At 32.2% G+C, this 23167-nt stretch overlaps 1 protein-coding gene across 1 annotated transcript in view; it reads left to right on the top strand.

Annotated features, from left to right (window-relative positions):
* The window catches only part of LOC106468296 (YTH domain-containing protein 1-like), an 85501-nt gene that overhangs the window by 55528 nt on the left and 6806 nt on the right, over positions 1-23167 (top strand). Inside the window, exon 14 of the mRNA XM_022396638.1 lies at positions 18347-18450. Within this exon, the coding sequence (XP_022252346.1) occupies positions 18347-18450 (104 nt within the window). The remainder of the gene's footprint in view (positions 1-18346; positions 18451-23167) is intronic.

Genomic DNA, 23167 nt, shown 5'->3' with positions numbered 1-23167 from the left:
CCTGCTGTTATTAATACAGGATGTCAGGTACTTCTGTATTTTCTTATTTATTCCTATATTTCTCAGAAATTCCTATTTTTTTCCTTTATATTCAATTTTTTCCTATATTTTATAGAAATTCCCATATTGTTCCATATTTATGAATTTGGATGAGTAAGAAATACAAATATTCAAAGAAAAGTGACATACTTAATGTAATCATTTTGCAGAAAAATGTCTTAAGACTTTATATTTCTGTGCTTTTATATTTGTATTTCTTTCAGGTGTGGCACCCTGCTCAGCCCGGTCACTAACAGCCTCAGTTGTTGGATATACCACAATTGGATCAAGGAAATCATTGTTCTCACCTTTTTTAATGGACTGGGTTTGTTTTGGCAGAAAAACTTAAAAATATGATACTGATAATAAATTCATCAGCATGGGGAAATGTAGTAATAGCAGAAACATTTGTCAGTTTTTGAGAAAGGAAGGTTAAGAATATTTATGCTGGGTAAATGTTAACTAGAGCAACCTGTCTAGAAGTTTTGCAAAGAAACGTTGACATTGTGTTAAAATATCCAACAACTGAAGCTGTTTTAGAAACTTTCATGGCAATGTAACATTTCAATATTTATTTCAAGTAAGAATTTGCTAATTATGTCAGGAGACAAAACTAAGTTTAATGAAAGGTGGTTGTCTGAAGTTGATGGCAATAGACATAAATTGATGTTGTGGTGTATTAAAGGAAGTAACTTGTATCAGACAAAATGTACCATCTGTAAATCTGAAATCAAATGTGACAATAGCAGATTTAAACAAATTTCTCAACATGCATCAGGATCCCATCATAAAAAACTGAGTAAATCCCTTCTTTCTCCAAATCAGACAAAAGCCAACCAATCACTGGCACCTCAAAGAAAAGTGCAAGTATAAAGTTTGCAGTTGAAAAAGTAAGGCCTGCTAGTTGGATATCTGGGACAATAACTGGAAAACAGAAATCTACAATTTTGACTTGCATTGTACCAAGAGAGGATACATTGTGTGTGGAAGTTATCTGGGCAGCAAAACATACATCATCCAACATAAATTTCAGAGCTGGTGATGGTATTACTGAAAGTTTCAAAGTAATGTTCAAATGCCCAATAGCAGACAGTTTCAGTATGAGCAGAAGAAAGCTATCTTATCTACTATCAGATGGTTTAGGTCCAGCTTTAGCTTATTCCTTGATATATGATACAAAATTCAAATAATCCTTTCTAATTGCAGTATGATGACACAATTCATTCACAGGTAAGGAAACAAATGGATCTCTTGATAAGGTACTGGTCTCCAAACCATGTAATATCTGCATCAGAATTCAACAAGTCATTGTTTTTCTCTCATGCAGATGGAAAGTCCATTGCCAAACAAATGTAGAATATTACAGGATTGTTACATGCCATTGGAATTCCAAGTTGCATTGGGTAGCAATGGACCAAATTCTAACAAGGCAGTCTTTAAAGAAATTCCAAGCTAGTCAAAGCTGCTGATTCAGAATGAAATGGTATTGTTGATGTAGATATATATATAATCTTCATACAATGCACAATGCCTTCAGCAAGGGCATAACAGAATATGATCAGAAAACAGAGCAATTAGCAATAGATTTATTTGGATTATTAAAGGTTCTTGTCTGGAAGAATGGAGGATAACAAAAACATATAAATAGGTCTTGGCCTTCCAGAGGAAGTCTTTATAAAGCACACACAAGTTCCTTGGCTGAGCATTGGACCAGCCTTAAGGCACATCATTGAGCAGTGGTGAGGGATAAGGGAATATGTATCAAAATTAGAGAGAGGGTCCCAAAGACAATGCCAAAAAATATCAACTTCAAAGAGATAAGGGAAACAATAAGGTGGCCCAACATGAAAGTCAAATTGTTCTTTCTGTTGTTAGTTATCCCTCTGTTTGAAGATTTTCTCAAGAGTTACAAACTAATCAAGTTATGATTCACCTGCTATATAGTCAAATAACAACATTGGTTTGCACCATTCTGAGACAGTTTGTCAAAGCAGATACTGTTAATGGCATAGCACCAGAAGACCTGAAAAGTCTAGGTACTGGCATTAAAAACTAGCTAGGTGATGAAGACATTGTCGTTTGGGTAGCAATATAGGAGCTTTCTAAGATGAAAATAGAGACTCAGCACAAATAAATTCTTGGAAAAAATAGTAATTTTACACTGCAGTATATGATCACTAGGTTTCCTCTTGAAAACAAGTAGATCAAAGCACTAGCTTGTATGTCTCCAGTGAAATGATTTGTTCAAGGTTCTGTCACAGATGTAGAGGTCTTACTAGACAACAAATGTTTGAAGAGAATGTTATAATTAACATTACAGATGAGTGGAAAGTGTACCAAACTGAAGGTTATTTAGAAGACAGACAAAAACTGGTGAAAGAAAATGCTGAAAAAAAGAGGCAGAAAAGAGAAATGGTTGAGCTTGAAAAGAAAAGGTTAGAAGTTAAAAAGAAGGACTCTAGGAGAAAACACTGTTCCCTTCTTGAGAGAGAGAAATAATTATTTAAGATAGAAACTGAAATTCAGAGGAAGTTAATCTTAACAGAAGAAGTGCTTAAAGATGGAAACAGCAAGCTGAAAAAATCAGTTAAATAACACAATGACATGAAGGGAGAGGGTGTGGCACAGATTATGATAGTCACAGCAAAGATATAAAGCTTCAGAAAAGAAATGAACAAAGTACATGAAAGTCAAAAGTGTGTTTAACAACAAAAGGGACGGCTACTGGAGAAGAAGCTGGGCAAAATAGTCAGTGGAAGTAAATCATCATCTGCAGTAAGGGAACATGATAATAATTGTAGTTCATCATCAGCAAAGGATGGAAAAAATACAGACTCTAATTCATTTTCTGAAAGGAAACTGTTATCCAATAAAATCATCCAATTCCAAGAAAGTAAAATCAGACTAGGTATCTTTGTTCCAGTCCCAAAAATATTTGTTCATCAATGTAACAGTCAGTGATTAGCTTGTGACTTTTGTAGGCAATCTTTACAACATTTAATTATTGTTAAAGATTATTACAATATCACTACCAATTATGTAAATTTAATATATCAAGTCCCCAGAAGAACTGTTTTCTATTGTTACTGTCATTTTATTTCTATTGTTACATCTTTGTCTATTGAAACAGTGTCAAATATCTAAGCATTGTTGAGGATGGTGTAGATAAATTGTTGTGTGTATCTTGTTAAATGATACATTCACTTTATTTCTTTTAAAGGCTTTGTTACATTGTTTAAGATGATTATGATATAAGTACCCATTATCTGAGTTTAGTGTATCTAGTCTAAAAAAAAGGGACTTATTTTTCAGTACTACATTCACTATATTTCTGTTATTAAATTTTTATTGTTATGAATACATCTAGTCATTGTTTAAGATGGTAAAGATAAAAGTGTTAATTTTGTTAATTAAAATTAAAAGTGAGAGATGGTGAGTGGTGGAGGAGGCAAACCTTTTTTTTTTCAAAATCTTGTTTAAAATGCCTATAGATGTACCCTCTATATTTTCCTATACTTCTGGCTTTGAATTCCTATAGTTTCATCAACAAAAGTCACTTGATGCCAAGTTAATCAGATAAAAAAAATGGGTCAGCAGTCTTGTTCTAGGGGCTTTTGACTGTTCTGTTCTGAGGCCCAGCATTTCTGTTGGTGGGCTTGCACCTTGGCAGGTTGTTTTTAAGATATAATCATTTTAAATATGGAGTTTTCTTACAAATCATCCTGTACCTTTTAAATGTATTAGTGAAAATGAATCATAGTGATTACAAAAAATAAATGTAGGAGTCTCTAGAAATAGACTATTGAAGAAGGCTTAAACATAGCAATTTAACAATGAAATAAACATATCAAAAATTTAATGGGATGTTCCCAATTGGTATGAAAAATATTGAAACAATTGCCACAGATATACTAAGAAAAACAACATTGTCGGTTCTGGCCAGTATAAAAAGGAGTTCACTGTGAATATAAGTCAAAATTTTGCATTTTGATAACATGATTTTGTTATTTTGCAATCTAAAACCATTACAAATGCAGGGTATCTTTTGATCATATTATTTATTAACTTAGTGGATTAGTTGGCTTATTTCTACTGATTTTCCAAACAAACTGTAGTCTAACCAGTATCTGAATCCTTGCTGGACCTATACAGAAAGTTGATGCAATTTAAAAGCCAGTACTTTGTTAAATAGCCTACTTCATCAAATGCTGGTTATTAAAGTTATGTGGTGACCTGTATAGATTGAAAAGGCATTTATATCTTGTTTATTAGTACTAATAGTTAGAATTTTATGCATATCACTTTCCAACTTAGCTAAATTTTTAAATGACACATATATACAGAGGGTTGAGTACATTTATTAAACAAGTTTTGAATATGCAAATCAGCAAGTCACATGATAACCACAGCTGATGTCAAGTCATGATGGAATGAAATATATCACAATTACATTTTGACATTGTTTAGTATTTTGTAGGTAGTGTGATGCCACCAAAAATTGATTGCTTGTGTGAAGAGAGTATAACAGTCCTTTTTGATGCAAAATATTCATACATTCAGAACCTAAAGATGTGCTCAGATTGATGATTTTGAATTTCCAAGATGAAAATATTTATTTACATAATGGCATTGGAAATCAAAAGTATGGATCAACTTGTAGTACCAAGATCATCAAGAAAGATATCTGCAACAAGGTGTATCTCAACTGTTGTAAGCAAAAGATGACCTTGTGTAACAGATGAGAATCTGTTAACAACAAGATCAGTGGCAAGAGTCATGTACATGTCCCAGACAATAGTACGCTATGTAATTAAAAAGAATCTCTGAAAAGCAACAAAAGTCACATCTACACGGGTTCTTTCTACGACATATCCAGGAAAGGATGACCAACTGTAGAAACCTGGATGAACAGAAAGAACCTAGCCAGCAAAACAAAATGGTAGTATGTGATGACTCTCAGAAGTGTATGTGTACCTTGATAACTGTAACAAATGTTGTGACATTTTCTACCATTCAGAGGGTGGAATATATTTCCAATAATTGTACACAGAATGCTGCAAAACCATTTTGAAGAGATTCATGATTGCTGCTGAATATTGTGCCAGGGGCAAGTTAGGATTCAGGAGTTTGGATAAAATGGTTGAAGTGAACTCTGCTTACTATTATACCAATGATCTGTACCTTTGGTACCACATAGAAATACCAGCTTTGTAACAGAAACTACACTGTAGGGCTATTTTCAAGATTCACAGTCATCAGATAGAGCATGACTAGACGTAAGGATATAAACTGTAATGATGTGTGAGGCTCCAAAATCATTTTAATATAACACATTCAGTCATCTGTATTTGTGTATATATTATTATTGCCTTATACTATTTCCAGGCCCACACAAAGATTAACATTAGTAGCAATAAAACAATAGAATAATACCAGTCGGAAAGCCTAGATATAGATCTTAGCAGTATGCATAGAGACTTCAAAGCTAGAGATGTAAGCTCTTTGATGCTTTATGTTTAGTATCATTGGTACTATGGTAATATGCAATCAAAGTACTTGATTTAGGACCATATGTAAAATAAATCTTGAATTATTCACACAAAGCCTTTGATTTGATAATTAAACTTTGGGAATACTTAGATCTAAATGTAGATCTGTCTACATTTTTGCTAGCTTGTTAAAGGTTTCAATCATGTGTCTGTATTTGTCTGATGTAGGAAAATGCCAGACAAGAAAAAAAACAAAACAAGAAGATAAAAGGGAAGACAACTAAGCAGTGGAGATGATAATAGCAGTGCTTGAAATTGGTAGTGATAATAGTAGATAGCAAGTTGGCAGACCATAATAACATTGAGAATTTTTGTGAATGTATTTGTATTTGAAGAGAAAAAAAAACTTTTGAGGGGGATATTCTTTTTTCTTAATGCAGAAATCTCTTATGGCACTCAAAGATTTTGATGAGTGTGCTATTGCACAATTATAAAACCTAAGGACACAGCCTTACCAGTCCCTCAATGTCTTTAAATGTTGTTGTTGTGTTTGTTTATTTAATTTTTGTAGACTTTATACTATCCGGTTGCTAAGGGTTTTTATATTGTGTATTTTAAGGTACTCAGTGGTGTTTCCTATTTTAAATGAAAAAACCAACTTGATTTCTCTGTTTTCTTAATTTTTTAACAATTTCTGTTTTTCTCTTACTTTTCCTTCAGTGAACTACTTGGTGGTTTTTTTTGTTACTTGCTCTCTGGTACAATTTTAATTCTGTAATATTACATGGTTTTGTTTTGCAGCATTAGTTTTTAATAGATAAGCCAGAAGAATACATTGATTGTTATTTCTAGCAATGCAGTGTGAACCGTAAAACCATCGTCCATCTATACAATATCATTCCTGTGGGAAAAAAAAATTTTCTTAGGAATTGATCTACAAATCTCTACAGAAAACAATGTAATATAATACGTCATTTAATAAATGCAAATCTTGCCTGTCTATTGATTATAACTATGTTAGTTGTAAATGTAATAGAGAACTACGTGTATTGACAAATCCTGAAAAGAGAGGATGTGACGGGTGGGTGTGGCAGGAGGGTTCTGATTTTCTATTTGATGGCTCTTTAACTAAACAAGATTGAAGGCTAATAAAAAATTGCTTTTTTTCCCACAATGATGATATTATAGTGAGTAATTTAAATTTACTAGTACTTAAATAAAGCACTTACACATCATTCACAGGTAAGAAACAATGCCTTCAGTCACATATCTCCATATATTTAATGTTATAATGACCCTGTTTATAGCTATGTTCTCAGGAACCCTACCCGAGTGCTAAACTGTGTATTACTGTACTGTTGAATGAAGCCTGTTGATTTTTCAGATCATAAAACAAGTCACGGTACAATGCAATATCAGTCTAAAATGAGCTGAAGCCATCTTGTGTTTAGAACTATAACATGATTTGCTAACCTGTATGTATAATAATATACTGTATTTTCCTTTCTTCTGTAAATGTTATGAAGTTGATAAATTAACACCTAAATGCTATACACACAATCTCTGATCTTTAGAGAATGATAACAGGAAATTATATTTTTATTTTGTTACAGCATTTAAAGTAATAAATTACTTAGTCCTGAGTGTTGCACAAATTGATGTGGCTGATGCAAGATTGACTTACAAAAATATTCACTTAAAATAGTGAAAATTATGCACAATTAACTACAAGCAAACCAAAACCTTAATTTCAGTTTTCATTTTCTATAAACTTTCTGGTTTTTACATCAAAGTTCTAGTCTAAGATGAAATTCGTTTGGTCCTGTTTCAAATCTTCGAGATTAAATTAGTTGTAACCATAGGCATGCAATATTGTGTGCCCATTGATACCTACAAGCTATTTTCTCACCCAAGTGTTAACATCTATCACGTATAAAGCAGTCATATCATTATTCAACAAAGATATTTATATTTTATGATTAAATTTTAAGTTTAAAAGTACGTGTTGTGTTCTGGCTTCATTTTTTCTGAAAGTCAATCAGATCTGTAGAAATTAATAATACAAGATCAGACAAAAGAGAATTTTTTCCAGTCTGATAGTCATGTTAGAAGTGTTATCCTTCAGACTTGCAGGTAGCATTGTAATTACCAACCCTTGTAAAAACTATCTTTATGAAATAAAAAAAGTTTGTATTTGTGATTGACAATAGAAAAAATTGGTATGTATGGTTTTGTTAATCACACATACCAACTTTTTTCTATTGTTAACCATACATACCAATTTTTTCTATTGTTTAGTAACGTATGAAGTTAGAAAATATATTACTTAAGAAACTTGCAACAATTCTAAGCTTTGATGCTTTTTTTTGTCTATAAACTAAAAAATAACACATAGTTTTAAGTAATTCCATAAACTAAAAAATAATGCATGGTGTTAAGTAAATTTACCTAAACCTTATAGTGAAGGATGTATACTTGTAATAAATTGTTTTAAAAGTTACATTAGAGTATGATTCATTCAACTATAATGTTGCTGTTTTGTTTCCTTTCTCAGTTCCTTCTGTAATCTTGTACAAATTTCAGTCCCATCAAAATTTTTGTGTGTATCATGTGACTCATGCCCCATTTCTAGAATCTCCAGACCAGCCATCACTTTTATATTATGTTCCCTGTACAATTTTAATTTAGTTCTTTGTGAAGTTAAATTGTTTTTGAGTTGTTTGTGCCTTGCTGCCATACGGTTAAGTATGGAAAAATGCCCAAAGTATGATATTCTCTTAAGTTCCATCCCTTTCTTTGTGGTCATGCCCTACATGGAATTTTTACACCAAATTCACTTTATGTTGAACCAGGTTTTATACCATATGTTATTTTTAGCCCCATTTTTTAGGGAGCATGCATATGCACAAATTCCTAACACTCTGTAAAAACAGCACCAGTTCTTGGTTTTAAAAAAATTGCTGTTTGAACACCCACAAAGAGCTAAATGTAATCACAAATATTTTCGAGATTGTGGAGGAATCAAAATCATATTTTTAACCAACTCACTTTATCATTCATATTATCAACTGCCATCTTGTTGGTAGTTGTGCTATAAACATTTTTCACAACATTCTTTCTGGTGCAGCTATTTCCTCCACTATCACTATTTATGTGACTTAGTACTTATGCAATGTGCCTGTAATGAACAGAGTAATTTTCTCTATTGTCAACCGTGGATATTCATGCTGTTGTATACTTAGTTTGTTTATTAAGGGGAGGGGGTTCAATCACATGGTTTTTTTTTTACTTTTACCCATTGACAGTTTTTTGCCCCTGCTCAAAACGAGACATATATCTCTGCACCATTATTGTTTGTTCTCATTCTCATGATTTTTATACTCAGTATCACGTAATTACTTTGATGTCTTCTTTACCTAAAAGTCTCACTTATATTATTTATAGTACTATGTGGCTCATATGTTCTTTCATCTGCTGGGTTGTGTTGTAAAGTACTTGTTTTTCTGTCACCTAACCTCTTCGCAGGTATTTTATTTTTAACTTGTTTCCTATTCAGGGGAACTTTGCCAGAAGGAACTGATTAGGGTTTTAGCATTTCACTTTACTCTTGGGTATCATTCCCCACAAGAATCCTGTGTGTAATATTTTTCAGTGCCTGTTACATTCAATTTTAATTGGCACCTCCACCCTCTCCAGGAATATGAGAAACATAATTCTTTCTTTATTCATATGTGTGTGAATTTTTTATTCACTACATAACTTCACACTACTTTGCCCCCCCCCTTTTTTTCCTGGAAAAATTTATGCAGATGCCCATGATTCCATTCCATTATTTTTTTGGGTATATCTCCCACAAAGATATTTGTTATCTACAGCTTCACACACACACAGCTGGCTGTTATACAGTCTTTTGTTAATGAACCCGGTTTCTATTTTTGGATAGTTTAAATATTATCACATTCTAGAAGACGTTCCTTCCTATCAGTATACCAACTTCATTCGTCTGTTTTAAAGAGTTGGTGCCTCTACAGTTTTTTTTTTGTATTGTTTTTTTGTCTATCTTCAACTCCTCAGTAGCTTGCTTAATTTGATTTTGCAGATGTCATGTGTCTCTGTCTGCCCCACTTCTTCAGATTATTTTTTGAGCTTTTCGATTACATATCCCACTGATACCTAGACACTGTCCTCAGTGAGATTTAAGTCTGGCATTAAGTTGTCTTGCATCTACTTTCAAACCCTTTGCAATTTTTCCATTTTACCATCTTTTACTGAAGACACTTTTGCCATTGGTGCTTCTTGTACTTCCTTCTTTTTTCCAGGAGGACTCTGTACTTGTGCCCTGATAGAGCTTCCATACCACAGACTTGGACTGTTACAGATTGTCGCCAATGTTTTTTTTATCCTACTGTGTCACCTACTCTGACTGACCCTGATTCTCCTGAAGAATGTTTTTCTATGTCTGATCAGGGCTGCTTTATTACACAAATGTTAACTTTTTTTTAGGTAATTGGTATTGGTAATTTATATCCTATGATGATTTGCGCTCTATGGATCTTGCTCTATCCAAATTAACAAATTGTCTTGTGCAGCTGGTCTGTCTTGTATATTGTGATGTTACAGACTACCTTGAACATAAAATTTATGTTACATCTCATCACATTCACCACTTGGCTATGTTTTTGCCTCCCAGTCTTATGTACCCTTTAGCAGATGTCAAACAGGCTGGTATGGGAATGAATCTGAATACTTTTTTGCTATTCTTCCTTCACCACGTCAGTGTATCTTCAGTTTCAAGATTCTGTTTGTCACCTGTGTCTGTTCTCTAGGCTCGATGGAATCTGTATCTTGTGTTTGTATATTCTGCTCAACACACCAGAATTGTGAATAATTTTGATTTTAAAATAATGCAAAAGAAGAAGAAAAATAAAATAATTAAATACAGTTTCTTTTTTATGTATTGAGGATCTGTATTTATATTGATTTCTCTAGTCACAATTCCCACATTTTCTTTAACATCTGCATTTACAGGGTGGTCCAAAATTATCTCTTGTATTTTAAAATTTAATAATTAAATAACTAAGTAAAAACAACCTTGTAGTTTTCAACGTCTTGTAGCTCACTCAAACAGTTTTTATTGTCATGTTTTTTGTCTGTGGACATGTTGCAGTGAATGTGGACTGATATCGCATATCAGTTAGACGTACTGAGAGCCACTAATGGTGCACATGTAGAAGTCTACTGACATGTCAATATAAACTCTTTTAATCCTAAACTGTTCTACATAAACTTGTATATACACACAACATAGTACGAAACCTGTAAAAAACTGAAAATATGGTTAATATCATTCTGTAGGTTTTTCCCTCCAAAAGCTCACAAGATTTCTAAAACTTTATTTCTAATTCTTTATTAAAAGTAATTGTTCTTAGATTTCATATGACAAAACTAGTAAGGAATTTTGTCTCAGCATGTGGCAGATAATATATAATAGAAATTTTAAAATCACAGTAATATGAAAACATCCTCCTGCAGATGTTTGAAATCTTTTCTATTTTTGTCATCTGTGTGAAAAAATTCAAAACTAATTCACAACTTTATTAAAAGAAATACGAGATTTTAAGTGAGAAGTTCTTGATATTGGTGGATGTTTATAAAGAACCCTTATTATGTTTACATTGTACAGTACAGGCTAAAAGAAACTAGAAATACACATTGTGTGCTGCGAAATCAATAAATCAAACAACTTAAAGCCTACCTTATTATTCAATGTTTAAGTGGCATGTGACAGTGTCCAAGAGTTTTGTTTTCCTTTTTCAGTGCTATCCTATCTAGCTAAAGCTAGTCATAATTAAATAAGATTCTTGTTTGTGTACATAGGCTAACAACTTAATGATATTACATATTGTTAGACTTTTATTAGCCTGTGTTTAGTCATTTCTAACAAACTGAATTAAATGTGCAAGTTATTCATCACGATTTTTTGAGTAAATAAATAATAATTAATATTAACTTGCTGTAACTTTTCTAATTAAAGCAGTCTTACTCTAAGCAACAGTATTACATGTTATTAGATTGTTATTAGTCCATGTCTAGTAGTTTCTGACAAACTCAGTTAAATGAGCAAGTTAAGCATTAATCAACATATTTTGAATGATAATAAATATTAACTTGATGTAACTTTTGTAAGAAATCTTACCTTAAGTAACACTGGTTATGTTTATAGTTTATATTAAGTAATCCATTAAATTAAAGCTACATTATTATTTAGAGATACTAGATAAGCAAGAACAACGTGTGTTATTGAGGCTAGTTATGTAAACAATAGCTGTTATGCCACACCTTCACATTCTTGGGATGTGACAAGCAAAATGAATGCATACAGTCATAGGCAGTCACTCCAACAGAAGCTAATATTCTAATTACTTGGATAGCTGGAATATAAAATGGTAATAATCAGAAACACTATTCTTGTATTTGACAGCAGTATAGAGTATATTCTAAAATTATGGTCTCAAGTTTTAACTTTCTAGTGTTAATATTCTATTCAAACGTAATTTTGAGGTTAACTTTTTTCTGAAAAATTGGAAGTGATGAATTTTTCTTCCAATTTGTTGTAATATTTCTTTCAGTATGCCGTCTGAAATCTTATAGCACCATTAGCACTTGCATATTCTAAAGCCAAGCAGATTTGACAACCCAGTTTTGACCTCCCCCACCCACCCCTTCCTTTCATGTAATTCTGAATACTACACCGATGAACTATATTGTTTAAAATGTTTTATTCTAAAACGTTATTTTTGAGATCAGAACAAAACCAAGTAAATTAATCACAAAAAGCTAGAAACACAAAAACTCAATAAACACATTCTTTCAGCTTTCAAATCATAAAATATGTAATTTAGTGAATGAATTAGCATTTGTTTGCAACTATGAGAAGAGGTGCCACATTACGTCAAATTACTGTAGAGGGGGGGGTGTCATAACGACAGATCTGTGGAATCCCCCAAAACTACTCTTATCCATTTTCCCAAACTACAAGCTTTAGTTATAGTTTCACATTAATACATTTTTTCTTGTTTTTCAGTAAAAGAAACAGGATAAAGCAGAAGTAAAAATGAGTATGAAATTACTTTCGAGTAAGCTTTTAATGACATTTTTGGAAGATTAATTTGACTAACTGTGCATTGTATTTTCAAACTTGGACTCTGCACTGTGTGCATACAAAAGAATATAAACTTACTTGAATTATGAAGAAAATAGTTACCTGTTCCTCTTTTTATGTTTTTTAAACTAGTGATTACACATACTGTGTATGTTTTTTTCAAGATCTTGGGACTGGGGTTATTAGCATTAGAATTTGGTAATATATACTTGGAGAAAAAAGAACAAGGTGATTTAAGGGCTTAAAATTGCCCCATCTTGAAATATTTTGAAAATAGGACCAAAGTAAACCTTATGCCAAAAGACATTTTCCCCCTGAATTTCATTTTCCAACTGCTGGCTATTTTGGCCTGACAATTTCATAAACATGGCCTCATCCTGCAGTCAGGATCTGAAAAAATTAATTCCTAGATTTGGTGGGATAAGAAAATTTTTCTTTTAAATCCCACTGTTTTGTGCTTGTTACATTCCTAAGAACCCAAATGATATGATAGGGTGAGTTTAAGATTTTTCTGGGCTAGATATAATGTGATGAAAATCCAGTAAAAATTGGATAAAGCAACCAATCACGTCATGTTTGTACATAAAATTAACTACTTGAGAATTGGCATTGACAAATAATCCTAGGAGATTACCCGAGGAAATAAAACTAATTGGAAGAAAATTGACAATGAGGGCCTGGTACCTGGTACTTTTTGATGATTCCAAAAGTCATTACTACTTTAAAAACATATTTTGAAATATTGGATGATGCATATTCAGGTTAAACTACAACTTATAATATCATAGGAAAATATTTTAAAGATGTCTTAAATACTTAGGATATATGTATGGTAAATGATAAAATAGAGTACGTGGACTAGGGGGTTTCTCTTGCTGAAAACAAGTTTTATCAGCTTAGTACTAAACTACATAAATCTCTGTTTTCTTATGTAGTATTTACATTTTCAAAGTTGATTAAATCTTCTAAACATTATAATAAAGAAAATGGAACAAGGGAAGGATATTTTAATTTATATTGCACTTGATCTTAATTTGTTTGTGTTAATTAATTAGGCAATAAGCTAGTTTTTTAGAGCAGGTTTCATATTACACTATTATTATTAATAGTAACACTAGAATATAACTATTACAGTAGAAGCATCCCTGAATTATGATGTTTTCAGCATGTCAGTAAGCTTACCATTGCATTGAGTATGGGCACCCAGGTAATAATGCAGATTACAACATTTTATCATTACCATTTACTACTGAGACAAACAAAATGAAACAAGAATATTTAAGTACTTTTCCTGTAATGCTTCTTTTAATTCCTTGATGTGAAATCACAGTAGTGGTGTTGTACTATTATGATAATTGTTCAGAACTGATTCACCTTGCTGTGTGGTCATAACAGCATTTATCACCTTTTTCTTCTTTCTTTTCTATCTTTTAACGTGTGAAGAATAAGCTGCTTAGTTCCTTCATGCAATAATCAGCTGTGGTCAAAGTGGAGCAAAATAGGTATCAGTGGAAAAGTGATTCTAAAAGACAAAACATACAAAATGGATTCCCCACTATAGTGTTACAAATGGAATGGCGTTTACCTGTTATGGATGTAATACAGAATACAATAGATGATGACTTGTAAATAGTATCAATTCCAGTGTTAAACCATTGGGTGACAGGTATTACCACAAGAAGTAAGCCATTCTATAACATCACAGAATTACTTAACCCTTTTCATTTGGGCTTAGTCAATTTGAGAAGTGAGCATATAATTATGTTATGTTACAGAGTTACATTCAAAATTTAACTGAACATCTTTATTTTCAATGTATGTTATCAAAGTTGGCATCAAAATGTAGTTTATAATTCACTTTTTTATTATTATCTAGGTTTTATTTTCAAAAGGAAATATTAAAAGTTCACAATCTTTACTTCTCTGTGTCATTTGACATGCATACACTCTTGGTTTTCGCTTTTTTTATTGTATAACTTCAGTATTATTGTGTCTAATGTTTAACCAGTTAGGAACACAAACTGTAAACAATTACAAGCTCATATATAAAAGTTTGAATATCTTGTCTTCTTAATTTGCTGAGATATAAATACATTTTTCCAATCCCTACCAGAGAAGCCCCACCCTTCTTTCCATAACTTTCAAGGCAATTTTCTAAACCACACAGCCTTACTTGATGGACATGTTTATAACAAATATAAAAAGCGTTTTTTCTTCTATATTGAGCATACAATCATCCTTTTAAATTTGGCAGTAAAAGATAGTAGTCAAAGGAAGTGCTTGCTTGCCATATGTTGGCAAAGTTCATTGCTTCTAGTGGTATTGTAATTTCCCCAAAAGGGAGCCAAAGGTCGCCTGGAGGAGTTGCCTGTTTTATCTACTTGCACCACTGTACAGTAATGTGTTGTCTGTCAGTCAGTAGACATAAGAGGTGCTTATTGTTGCAATTTGTACTGTTGTGACATCAGTAAAACATATGCATGCCATGAATCACCAGAAGAATTATGCACTCTGGAGGCTACAACACAGCATGACATATAAACTTCAAAAGCAAGAAAAAAAACATTTGTTACTTTTAATTTTGGTTTTATTTACTCTTTAAACAGAACAAATTTGGGGACCCTGCAGAAGTATATCTATATATCTATTTGTTCAAATTCCAATGTTCATATAGTTCATGGCTCAGAGTCTGCATCAGTGTATGAAAAACTGCTAATTTGGTCTTGCTGTGATTTATTGCTTATGGAAGAATAAGCTGCTTCCATGGTACAGGCCAGGTAATAAAACTGTCAAACAAAAGAATAATGATTTGAAAGTTAACAGTCCAAATTTTGAAGATATGGCAATAAATGATACATTCAAAGAAGAATAAAATATTATTAATTTTATTTCGTAATTTTCAACTTTTTATTTCACTGTTGTTGATAATTTTGCTACAGTTATTGTTAGTGTACAGAAAGTAACAGATAAATATAAAGTTTTACAGAAAAACTTTTGATAATCATATAGAATGTTTTGGAGGTCATGGAAATGAAATATGAATCTAAGATGAAAAGAATTATTTTTATTCTTGGCATGAACATACTTTTCACTCAGACTTACACAATAAAGATTTTGTAAATTCACAGAAAAATCTTTACTTTAAATACTTTATTAAAACATCGTATGTTTTATGTACAATAAACTTGTTAAGCTTACTAAAAGATTGCCTAATTTCATAAAGATATATTTAGTATGTATAGTTTCACATTTATATGGTAGTTGCAAGATTGCTCAAATTAACTATATTTTTACTAGCCTGGATTTAAAAGGTTTAAAATGACCATGAAAACTGCATCTTTCTCTCTCTCTATGTAAACATATGCTTTGTGGTCCTGTGTCTGGCAAGCTAGTTAAGGTAAAGATACAATCGTGATATTACAGAGTATTATTGTTGGATTAACTGTGTTTCTCCAGCATCATTATCTTCTACAACTGTACTACAAAACATAAGACATCCCATAAACTTCCATTGAAACTCCTTCCACTTATACACATCCCATAAATTTCCACTGAAACTCCTTCCACTTATATACATCCCATAAACTTCCACTGAAACTCCTTCCACTTATACACATCCCAAAACTTCCACTGAAACTCCTTCCACTTATACTCTTCCTTCTGCAAGAGCAAATCCATCAAAAGTAATCAAAGATTGGTATTGTATGTATTCAATAGGTATATGAACATTAGTTGCATGTGAATACATTGAATCTGTGCTATACTTCTTACATTATAAATGATATAGAAGACTTAAAGTTTTTCTACGGTAAAGAACTTCAGAACATCAGTTTATATAGTGCTTGAACATTACCTGTAGATAAAAGATATTACTTGTCAAAGAGAAAGAAATACATTAAAAAATACAATCTAATCCATCAATAAAACAAAAAAGTCAGTTAAATATCCCTCCCATTGTTTCATTTTATTTATGGAATTATTATTTTTCAGCTTTATTGCAATGTTTAGAGGATTTATCAGCTTTAAAAACATGTAAATAGAAATACTACATAAAAAAATAGAGATTTCTGCGCTTTAGTACTAAGACAATAAAGCTTTCTTTCTGCAATATATCCTCCCTCCTTATTGGTTGATCATGAAGAAATAAATTGCACTATATCACTATTTGTTATTAATACATAAATTGTAAGGTAGTAGAAATTGCAGCTTAAATTATTTACATAGGAGTATAGGGTGGTCACAGAAATGTACCAGCCCCCTCTCTAATTTTCTTCAAACATCAAGTAAGCTCTTAGGATTATTTTAGGAAAGACAATTTTGCCAATACCAGTTAAATAGTTTATTTGATGTATAAACATATCATGTGACTAGGTGTTTAATACAGTTTTTACATGATTTTCATCAGAAACTGTGTTTTTTCCACAAACATCTTAATTTGTAAAAAAATGTATGACTGCCATGTTATATGGTTTTTAGGATCACAACTAGCTTGAAACAGTGGGGTTTCAATGAAAAGTTTTCATAGACAATCAGATTTAAGAAATCAATTATTATAATTCTGGCTGTAGGATATGGCCGTGTTTATGATGTCCTGTGTTCAAAGTGGCAATGTTTGGAAAAACAAACTTTGGTGAAAAATGTATTTTCACATTAGGTTTATTTTGGTTTAGTTTTAAAAAACTTTTACGATAGGGTTACTGTGGTCCCTTAAACCACCTTGTCCATAGTTTCTATTAAAAACTGGAGAAATCCAGAGGCTGACTTACACTCTTTGAAAAGAACTAGTTGAAACTGATGTGTATGTGCATACATATAGGCAGGTAGAGAAAATATTTCTAGTGATCTTAAGCCCAGAAATTGATATAGGCAAATAATACAATTTCTCCAAGGAATTTTTCATTTTATCTATAAAAACGTGTCGTATTTCTAGTATTACAAATGTTTTAGAAATTTGCTAATGCTGTTATAAAATCTCTATAATGTGTATGGTTTTTAATGCTGCTTCATTAACTTGCATCCAGTTAAATGCTGAGTACATGTATGCATATGTTTTCTTACATTTTGTTTCCCATAGGTTAATGATATTCTCATACAAGGGTTGTTTATAGTATTTATTTACATGAATTACACAAATTTTAAGAACTATACACATGTTTTGTACATTACTGTCTGTTGATTATTGTATTACTATTCCTAATCGTAAGGGATTGTGGCTATCTCTTTTTCTTGTTGTGTATTATTTTTTAAATGTTTTTTTAAGGTTTAACCTCATAACTTAAGTTGTTAATGCTTTCCTTGTTTTCGTTTTGCTTTTAATTGTGTTCAGAAGTTTTAACCTTACAACTGAGGATACTAATATTTGCTTGTTTCTTTAATTTCTTAATGCTGTTTTGAAGTTTTAACCCTACTGCTCACCTTATTAATACTTTTTTTTTTGCTCTTAGTATTGTTCTGATGTTTTAACACTATAGCATCAACTTACTAATGCTTTCCTTATTTTTATAATTTGATATTAGTATTGTTCAGATATTTTAATCCTACAACTGAGCTTACTAATGCTTTCCTTGTTCTTGTAAATCGTTTTTAGTATTGTTTTGATATTTTAATCCTACAACTGAACTTTCTAATGCATTCCTTGTTTCTGTTTAATAATCAGACCCCCTGTAATGTTCCAAAGGAGACGAAGGAAATACCGTGAAGGGTTTGATCATCGAGGACCAAGGCCAAATTTGAAATATCTTCGGCGAGATTTCAGAGAAGGTTTTTAACAAATTTTCTTATATATTTTACAGATCTGGCCTAAATATGATCATATAAAAACTAACTAGTTTTTTATTTACTTGTAGGACATTAAACTGTATACTTTTATAACTATATATGGAAAGTCAGGGAAAAACAAGATATGTTTTCCAGACCTGAAAAGTCTGAGAATTTTTTACAGATTGCAGTTGTAGTCATAGAATGTGAGGGAAGATCGTGTAAGGTGAAAGTTACCGTAGAATATGTGAGCAGGCACTAGTTCGTGGAGACTTTCAATTTGCTGCGTGTTCAAATGCCTTTCTTTTTCTTTCTTTTTCTCCACCATTCAATTTGCATGTTATCCATTTTCCCAGTGTATTTTAATATGAAGCATTCATTGGTTGCCTTGAGTGGCGGTGTTACATTTACCTACAATATTTAGCCTGTAATTCACTTATGAAATGTTCCTGATTATTAGGTAGGCTCTGTTGAAGTGATTGTCGTACATACATGTAGACTGGATTTAAACAGATCATACCTAGAAAGTGCATTTTCAATTATAATTGGCTAACTGATGAGAGGTATAAATTATGGTTGACAAATAGGTGACAAAAGTGTAGAATGTGTTGTGTGGCACAAAACTAGACATGGGCGAAGAAGCATTACGTAGCCATGCTAAGACCAACAAACATCAGACTTGCTTGGAAAGGTAAATAAAAGAAATATCATATACGGATATAAACACATTTTTTGGCAACAGTGAAACAGCATCAGTGGCTATAAAAAAAAGTGATGGAGTTCAAGGTCTCAGAATAGAAGCAGATATTCTGGGATGCTTGAAGCTTATCTGGTCATACTGGTCATCAGATGCTATGGGTAAGATTACAATATTTGTATAATTGGGGATTTTTTCTTTACTTGAAACTTTTTTAATCAGGGATGTCCATGTGTACAGTGAAAGGGTCTGATATAATTTAAATTTATAAGTAATCTACAGTGTTGGTTTACTGAAATGTGTATCCAGCAGAATTAATTATCCTTCATATAGCTCAAGTTTTAAAAGGTGAATTGTATATTTTTCTGCACTGTAATTAGAGGAAAACACGCCTGCGGTTGCATAGAAGTAGTGCATGTTATTGTCATAGTATTTTGCATATAAAGCCACTATAGTGTATTGTAGAGAATTATCAGTGCAGAACTTTTAGTTTGATTTTATATACTTTTCTTTCTTTTTCTCTACCATTCAATTTGCATGTTATCCATTTTCCCAGTGTATTTTAATATGAAGCATTCATTGGTTGCCTTGAGTGGCGGTGTTAAAATGAAGATATACTGTTATTCCAAATTTTAAATTGCCTCTAAAACCTAATTGATAGATATATATATGAAAATTGATTTATGAGAAGCTAAATTCATACAAAAGAATGAAATTTTATAAAATTATGGAAATTAGGACATTGTCTGAAGACCTTAAAATTTAACAGTTTGAATATCTCAAAACTTTGGAATGCACATGTATGGTTCTTTGTTTGAATGATTTAATTAAAGTAAATATTTTGATCAGTAATACATTTTCTAAAGTTATCGTACATAGTGACATTTATGAAAGACAATTTTTTTATGCTAGTTTAATCTAGAAGAGGTTTTGATTTTAAGTATAATCACAAGATCTGTCTCACTTTTGATCCTAACTAACTGTGTTTTTTTTCCAGTTCTACAAAAAAATTTCTTTTTTGTTTCATGACCTCTTCAAAAGTATTGTTACGTCTCTGCTCGTTTGTTAAATTCCAGAGTAAATTCTTTCTGAGGAACTTCAGCGATACAAGTCCTTTCTTAATTAAAACTAGTTTATTCTTTCTCGATACAACTTTGTAATACACAGAATTTCCACAGTCACTCTAAACTTAACAACCTTTATAACACACACTATAAATCACAGTGATTCACACACTTTACTTATGGTGCCTACTGTTCACTTGACTCAATTATCTATCTCTCCGATCTATCTGCTGTTCCCGCTGGTTTTTCTCGCCAGGCTTATATACTAAAAAGAGGGCATCTCGAATGCACTCGGGCCTTCATGATCCTTTGAGAAACTCCAGTGCACATGCTCCAAGCGTCATGTGACATCTGCTGTCATAACAGTATGTTTCCAGGTAGTGAAATAGCTAGCAACTTCCAATATGGAGAAAAAAATAAATCAACTTATTTGACTGTCTTCAGTATTGCACCACATTTCAGGTCACTTCTGACAAGACTAAGGACATTTTCTTTGTTTTGATGACAACTTAAATTAAACACCAAAACAGAAATTAAACAAATGAACCTGCACCTAAGAATGTGGGATAATGATTCTGTATTTACATGCTACCTCACTTCAGAATTTATGGGTATGCCACAGCTGAGGACATGGTAGAGATTTTCCACAAATCAACAGAAGGATTGAAGTGAAAATCCTTATTTCAGCTTTCAGTGGATGAACCCAGTGTTAATTAAAGTTCCACAACTTGATTCAAATGGAACTTGAAAGATATGTGAATTCAGTAGTCCTTAATTTATGAAGTTTTGGTTTGTATATTTTACATATGGCATTCAAGAAAGGAGCAAATTCTACAGATTGGAAGATTGACCAGTTTTTAAGTTGGGTTTACTCGTTACTGAAGGACTCCCCTTTTTGATGTGAAGATTATGATAAAACCACAGGAATGAACAAACCACTCATGCTACTGAATTTCTGCAAAACAATATTGGTTAGAAAATGTGCCAGTGACAGAGAGAGTTATTAAAATAATGCCAGACATAAAGAACTATGTAGAAGCAGTAGAGTCTGGAAAAATCACAAATCTTGCTACAAAGTTGCACAGTACTGTCAAGGAAGAGTGTAAAGATCCACTGATGCCTGCTATACTTGCATTTCACCTATTGCTTGCAGAAGAAGTGGCTCCCTTTCTGACTGTACATCTGACAGAGAAATCAATGGTTTCATTTCTTGAGGGTGATCTCTTCCGTGTGATTAAATCTGTCATGCACATGTTCATTAAAGGGGGGGGGGTGTAATTCTGAAACCCTCACTGTGTCCAAATTGATGAGCATTGATGTTGCATTCAGAAAAATCCTCTGCCATCCAAACAAAATAGATGGTGGATTTACAGCAGAGAAGATACTGAAGGAATTCATGGCAATTAAAAAAATAAGTGAAAAAAGAGAACTTGCATTTATGATGGAGAGTAAAGAGTGCTTGCTGTCACTTATTCTGAAGTTGCAGGATAAATCTTTCCTACAATACACATTGATGTGCAACATGGCATGCTTGGATCCATATGAAATGGCCAAGGAACAGGAATCATGAGAAAAAGCTCAAAAAGGTACATCAAATGCTTGTTGATGTAAAACATATTGATGAGAACAGCTGCGATTACATCTTCAGACAGTAGAGACAGTACATCAGTGATACTGTAACTAGCAGAAAAACAGAATTTACTGATTTTGACAATGAAACAATGGCAGGTAGCATTGAAAAGCTGTGGGAATTTGTGCAGGTCTTGCTGCTTCTGTCTCTTGGGAATGCCTTGATGGTAGTGAATCATCAGATTGAGGTTGAAAATCTTCAAGAGAAAATGCACATAGCTCAGTGTCTTGTGTGTGACCATTTTGCCTTAAGGAGGAGGGATACAGAATGTTATGTTTGCAAAGGCCCTCTTACTCTCTGCAGATGGTGCAAGGCAAAAGTACTATTCCTACTTGGATGAGTAAAAGGGACACAAGGCAAATGAAAACACTCAAGCAAAAACCACTCATGAATGAAAGTGATGAAAAAAGAAGTAACAAATTGAGACAGGTGGACATGCCCTTGAAACATCAGCTGATGAATTTACCTTGAAGGTTGAAAGCATAGAAAAGCTGGCCTTGATTACAAAATCAAACAGTTTGCATTAATCTGCTAAGAACAAACTTCTAAGTCTGCAACCTTTTAAAAAAAGAACTGGACAAAAAGATCAAAGAACTTAAAACATATAAAAAACACACACACATTCAAATGTAATGTGAAACTAGAATATTCCCTGCTCACTATCAGGCACATCTGTGTGGAAATACATATAAAAATTTGATTTTATATTTGTTGTACTAAAATAAAAATGAAAATGAGATAGCTCATGAGAAGGAGAGTTGTAATTCTACGTTTGTACTTGACATGACAGCATAACCTGCTTGTAGCTTGCATTTATTTAGTTTTTCATAATCATAGTCATTATTAATATAAAAAGAAAGAAAAAGCACACACTCTTATTTGATGTATGCCTTATAAAAAATGAAGTGAGACAGCTTGTCGATAGGAAACGAAGTCATGGAATTCTTCTTTGACCAACTTGTATGAACCCTGTTATATGTAATCATTTGTTCTGTTTCTTACAGTTCATTACATTTCTGATTTATTACAAATTTAAAGCATTTTTGGTTTTCATTAGAATATTTTTAATAAATGGATTCAACAAAAGAAAGGGGAAACATTTTGAGTTCATACCAGTTCAACAGAATGAGCATAACATCCACAAATTAAACATTTTAGACAAGATTGTATGGGTCTGAGGAGAAAATGTTTAAATTTTAATACTCAGTTTCTTGCCTTTATGATGTATTGGCAGTTTTTTTTTCCTCCAGTATATATATATATATATATATATATATATAATACTACTTAGTAATAAAGTACTATAATTATTCGTAGTGACTTATTTTT

Source organism: Limulus polyphemus, unplaced genomic scaffold (genome assembly GCF_000517525.1).
Source record: "Limulus polyphemus unplaced genomic scaffold, Limulus_polyphemus-2.1.2 Scaffold2953, whole genome shotgun sequence".
In the NCBI taxonomy this organism is placed as follows: Eukaryota; Metazoa; Arthropoda; class Merostomata; order Xiphosura; family Limulidae; genus Limulus; species Limulus polyphemus.
Note: the sequence above shows the minus strand (reverse complement) of the source record. Positions and strands in the feature narration are given on the sequence as shown.